The sequence below is a fragment of the Mytilus californianus genome, unplaced genomic scaffold, assembly GCF_021869535.1.
Source record: "Mytilus californianus isolate M0D057914Y unplaced genomic scaffold, xbMytCali1.0.p SCAF_1, whole genome shotgun sequence".
NCBI classification, from domain to species: domain Eukaryota; kingdom Metazoa; phylum Mollusca; class Bivalvia; order Mytilida; family Mytilidae; genus Mytilus; species Mytilus californianus.
This window is the reverse complement of record NW_026262581.1, coordinates 120,855,422-120,861,421: the sequence shown is the minus strand read 5'-3', so window position 1 is coordinate 120,861,421 and position 6,000 is coordinate 120,855,422. Positions and strand designations below refer to the sequence as shown.

Below are 6,000 nucleotides of genomic sequence, written 5' to 3'. Positions count from 1 at the left end.
AACATTTTAGGTCAACATATTCACTAGTTAACATAAGAAGATGTGATATGATTTCTAAAACGACAACTTTCACTAGAGTCAAAATAACATGGATGCAAGAAACTCAGTATGATTTCTTTTTTCACTTGCTTTGTCGCATAAACATTTCAAAACTATTAATTCAATAAGTGGTAATTCTATATTCTTTTATTCAATAGGAAAATACTCGTATGAAATTTATTTAGATTCACACGACATAGCTTACTTGTTTCGTGTGGTAACAGTGTACAATATAGCAAATTATAGTAAGCATATCACAAAAAAAACATGGAGGTGATTGTCTCTTATATTGAACCAATGCGTAGAAAAAGAAATATTGGTTAGTGTTGTAGTGTTGTAATGAAATACTTTTCCTCACGTCTATTTCAATTTACTTTTGATGTATCATTTACCCATATTCAATCTATTCATACTTAGAAGAACCATTTCCCTTCATGTCATCCCGCCTATTTATCTGAGATATTGTCTTTACAAAATGTTTGTAACAGCTTTGGTTGTCCACTTGCTATATTTTATGTTTGATTTTATTCAAATCACTCAAAGCTCTGGAGACTTGTGCATTTTAAGTCAGGCCTCAATATTGGTCATCAGCGTGAAAAAGATATAACGCAATATTATGGATAGCAAACATGTGAGACATTGAGGAAAGTGCAACTGGTGAACTTTTATGTATTTTTGTCATTTTTATGGACTTTTGATTCAAACCAAAATTTTAGATTAAAAACGAGACAACCATAATGATTATTCTCATATTTTTATGAATACTCAATGTCTTCTGAAGCAAATTTAGAATACAAAGAGAAAATATTATTTGATTAATATTTAACATTGTATTTTACTGCAATTTTTCAAATTAAACAGGCTCCGAATGGAATTGGTTTTAAAGCAGTATCGAGATATTATAAAATCATGGGACCAGTTGGGCAAAGTCGGGAGGCGTTTGAAGAAGAAGAAGAATTGGAGGTAATGTTATAATCAGAACTCTTTCAGTCCTATCCCTTTTAGAGCAAAATTAACCACTCTCCTAATGTAACAGTACAGCAGATCAACAGACCTATCAATAAAGAATATTAATCTATTATGGAAATGTCATTGTGTTGGGCGTTTGAGTCACGTGCACTGAAAACAATAAACGTTTACGAACACTTAAAATTAGTGTTCCAATGATAAACATCCTTCAAAAACATAAGTAGTATACGGGGAGTATATCATTCTAATACTATAACAGCGCTGCAGCGTTAAGTCAAGTGCCAAAAAATCTATAATTAGGCAAGTGTCGAAATCAGTTAAAAAAAAGGTGACATTGTTACGAAAATATTACCATGGTCATTTGTGACTCTTTCGTTTATAGTATAAACATAAGGAGATGTGGTATGATTGCAAATGAAACAACTATCCACCAAAGACCTAATGAAGTGGATGTAAGCAATTATAGGCAACCGCACGGCCTTCAACAATAAGAAACACTCATACCGTATAGTCGGTTATAAAAGGCCCTCAAAAATATGAAATAATTCAAATGAGAAAACTAACGTCTTAATTTATAACAACACAATTTACGAAAAACAAATATTTCAGACATGAACCAACGACAACCAATGAACTACAGGCTCCTGCCTTGGGACAGGCACATACAAAAATTTGGCGGGGTTGAATATGTTTGAAGGCGCCAATCCTCCCTATAACCTGGGACACTGCTGTAACGGCACGACACAAGAACCAACTATAAAAAACAATAAACGAAAAACAAATGTGAGAAACAGCAAATACAGGTTCCTGACTTGGGACAGGAACGTATAAAATGTGGCGGGGTTTAACATGTTTAAAGGCGCGAACCCTCCCCTAACCTTAGACAGTTGTGTAATTGCACGACATAAGAACAAACTATTAAAATCAGTTGAAAAGGGCTTAACTCGTCAGATAAGTCGAAAGAAGAAAAAAACACATCTAACAAAAACACATACCGGACGTGGCAGGGAATTTATACCTCCCTCACAACAAAATAGACACAAAGTACAGATCTGGGAGTCTTCGCAGTTACTGACAACTAGTTAAAAGCCAGTAACATCTTATAAACACATCATGTTTCTAAGACTAAATATCAATCAGTAAACTTCCAACAGCTTGGATTTGCCACTGGACGTTAAGCAACCAACAATCAATCAATCCAACAGCTTGGTATCTTTGTTTTTTAACGATTGCCCATGAAGAAGACTGTAAAAGTTTTGTAATGTTTATGCCAGATTCAAAACTGACATCAACATTACAAAACTTTTTTTATAGAGGACTAGGTCAGTTTAACCCCGAAATACCAGTTATTGAATGAGAGATCGATGTTTCTCACGGAAGTTATCAACTGTCACATGTGTACCTGTGGTAGGTGATGTAGTAATATTTTTTGGATTATTATTATTTTTAAATAACTAACACTAATTATGATAATAAGTTATCTGTTTGGTCTTCAAAATAGCCCTCTTTTAAGTGTATACCACTAGTTAACCAATTTTGAACTGAAACGGTTATTTTGATCTGAACAGCTCTTAAAAGACTCAACACTATATTATAAAGTCCTGTTCAGTCTCGCAGTACACATTTTTACTTGTCCACTGTGGTGAATTCAGTACTGTTCAGACACTTGCAGTCAATCTGTTCAGTTTATGTTTAGGCTGTATAGCAATTGTTATTTACCTGTACACAATAACAACATATTGAATTGTCTAAAAAGCTACCGAACAGTTCTGAATTGTCTGAACACTGGTAAATTTACAATAAGAAAAAACCAGAAATTAACTTAGATTTTAACAAGACTAAATGCTCAATTGTACTCCATCATTGCATCATAAAAGTATTTTCGCTGACAATAGACTTGGGTTAAGGTCATTGTAATGGTAATTGGAATAGGTTTACTGCTGCAACATTGCAGTCTTGCAGTGTTCTCTCAGTAGTGACCATAACTTCTCCTCGGTAACAAATTCTTACATGTCTAATATGAATGCTAAAGCCATGAGACTGATTTATGCTTCATGCAAGTAAAGCAAAAATTTGCTAAAATCAGTACAATTGATGCCCATCGGAGTGTCAATCAAAAATTCGAATATATATCCAGTTAATTCATGCTGAATAGTGAATATTTTAACCAAAAGAATGTAATGCATATAGCGCAATTCACTCTGATATGATATAGCGTGATAATATAATTTGATGATGATGATGATGATGATGATGATGATGGATGGCTGCTTAACGTCCAGCGGCAAATTAATATGCATATTCAGGACGAGAACATGTTAATGTAATATGAGTAGTTACCCTGCTTTGTACTAGACCGACACGCGAACCCGGATTTTTAACGTGCTAGCTCACAAGGTAACAGTCCACAGAAAGACATGTCACCTTACCCGGACACATTATATTGACTCCGAGCCGATTAGTCTTTGCTCTTACTCCTTAATGCTGCGTGCTTGGTGGAGAAGCAGCAAATACCAATTTTAAAGTATTTGGTTTGATCCGGCTGGGGTTCGAACCCACCGAGGCGGTTCAATATAATTTGAAGGATGGGTATCATAGAAGTCATTTACTGGCCATGAAATTGCATTTTTAGTTATATTCCCCAAATTTATCTTTCTGTTATTATTACTGAATAGGATTATATCGTATGGGACCTTTTTGTGAAGAAATCAATAGTGTTAGTACAATGGATAAACGAACCCAGAAGGTTAGTGGTATCTTTTTAATGATCCAACGCTTATCCATTGTGTCAATTATTTCAGATTACCCACAGTTTTTGGTGGGGTTCCTGTTGGCTCTGTTTTAAGTTTTCTATATTGTCTTTTATGTACTGTTATTTGTCTGTTGGTCTTTTTTTATTTTTTAAATATGGTGTTGTCAGTTTATTTTCGACTAATGAAATTGAATGTCACTTTGGTATCTTTCTCACCTTTTTTTAAAACTTTTGTTGAGATGTTTTTTTTAAAAATTACTGTTGTTATATTAATTAAGACCTATTATCAGTGACTTCATATAACCACCTAATAATCATGAATGATTGACTAGAAACAACCAATAATTATAAGTATACAGGTAGCGGATTTAGATTATCGCATGCACTTTCAGTATACTGTACTCAAACTTCCATTGCATTATTATGAATCTGATTGTTATCTGTAATTTACAAAATGAGGCATATTCAAACAAATTTTTGTAAGTATAGATCTTCTATGGTAACATTCTATACAAAGCACAAACATGTCGTCATTCACCTCAAAAGATAACCAGACTTATTCAGAAGGGATACTGTTATTTAAGGTCATTAAAGATCGCATTTTTGGAATTAATATTGATTCACTCATAGGGTCTTTGCATCGGAAATAAACACATTTATTCTAACACCAGTTGTTGGCATGATACGGGTTATGATCGCATGTTTTATGATGGTAAAAAAGTGGTCTGACTAGACCTACTTGCATTTTGTGAAAGTTTGACTTAACTTTCAAAAAGAAATGTAAATCAAAACCATTGATATCGAGGAAATGATATGTAATGAAATGAACATACTCAATGATATTTCATGGCAGCATTAAAGTGCTGACCACTGGGCTGGTGATACCATTGGGGACGAAACGTCCACCAGCAGTGGCATCGACTTATATATAATTGTAACATGCAATCTGTAATCTTGTTTTTAAAGTAAACACATAGACGGATTGCCCATGAAATCTTTTTTTTCTCACGAGAACTACAGCTTTTACCCTAACTAGTATCACAACACTTTCAGATAAACCCTCCAAACTTACCTTCGGAGGTGAATTTGTACACCTGGTTATCACCCTGATTGCAGGAATTTTAGATTTTGTCATTTATTATTTTTTACTAAATAAACATCTGTTGCATGTTATACATTGATGATGCACTTATTAATCAGTACATCAGACGGAGTCGCATTGAAGCTAAAAAAATCATATGCATATACTCTCATTCATAAACTTTCTCTTTCTCTTAATATTTGTCGAATGGAGCTGTTGGCAAATTAGTTTGAGTGCATATTTCAAATGTTGTTACACTCATGTTCTACCTGAATGAAATATCGTGGTGTGCCTGCTGACAATGCCCCGAACAACATTGTTTTTGTTTCTAAATCATATTACAAATACTGCTCAATACAGAAACTACGTATTTACAATTCACTCACATATACTCTGACGACACTTACCAGTGAGAAAATTCCGAACTATCATTGAACCTGTTCTATGTTCATTTGGAATTTCAACCAAAGATGAAGCACTAGATTTTCCGTTACTGGTCTGAATACAAAAATTACAAAAGTGTCCTTATACACAACGTTGTATTGATAAGTCTGCAAAACGCTCCGCGAAACCTCGTTTTAAATTATATTATCCATTTTATCAGCGTTAAAGATCGAGCTTCAGAGTTTGGAGACTAAAAATTCCTAAGATTTGTTAGAGTGGACAGTCTATTTTAGGTTTTTTCCTCTTGCAACAGTTTAAAAAAAAACATTTGACCTCTACGCCAGTATTCATCATTCTAAACGTAGAGACAGATTGAAATAATAAGGCCGTTTAATTGAACGAATTCAAAAAAAAAAAACGCGTGGCTCAAACTGAAAGAGATAAAGTTAAGATTGCGTAGGTTGTTCTCGCATTGGGATATAAGCCATTACAAGCATGAACCTGTATTGCGATTATTTCGGAGCATCTAAGATGACCCCCAATTTTTGATGGGGTTTATAATGCTCCGTCTTCAGGTTTTTATGTAGTGTTTTGTTGAATTTTGTTTGTCTTTTCGTTGTTTTCGTTTTTTTTTTTGCCATTTTGTTTTGCCTGTCTATGATCTATGAAGCTTTTATATCATCCGTCTTTTTTTCAAATAGAATTTTTTCAACTTTTATTTTATTCGTCTTTCTTTTCTTTTGTGTTGCATTAGTATAATTATAATTTTAGTTAT

General features: G+C 33.7%; 1 protein-coding gene across 1 annotated transcript in view; it reads left to right on the top strand.

The window, feature by feature from the left end:
• Positions 1 to 306: 306 nt before the first annotated feature.
• Positions 307 to 6,000, top strand: part of LOC127738897 (uncharacterized) — a 64,714-nt gene continuing 59,020 nt past the window's right edge. Inside the window, exons 1-2 of the mRNA XM_052250382.1 lie at positions 307 to 312; positions 901 to 1,002. Coding sequence (XP_052106342.1) covers positions 307 to 312; positions 901 to 1,002 — 108 coding nt within the window. The remainder of the gene's footprint in view (positions 313 to 900; positions 1,003 to 6,000) is intronic.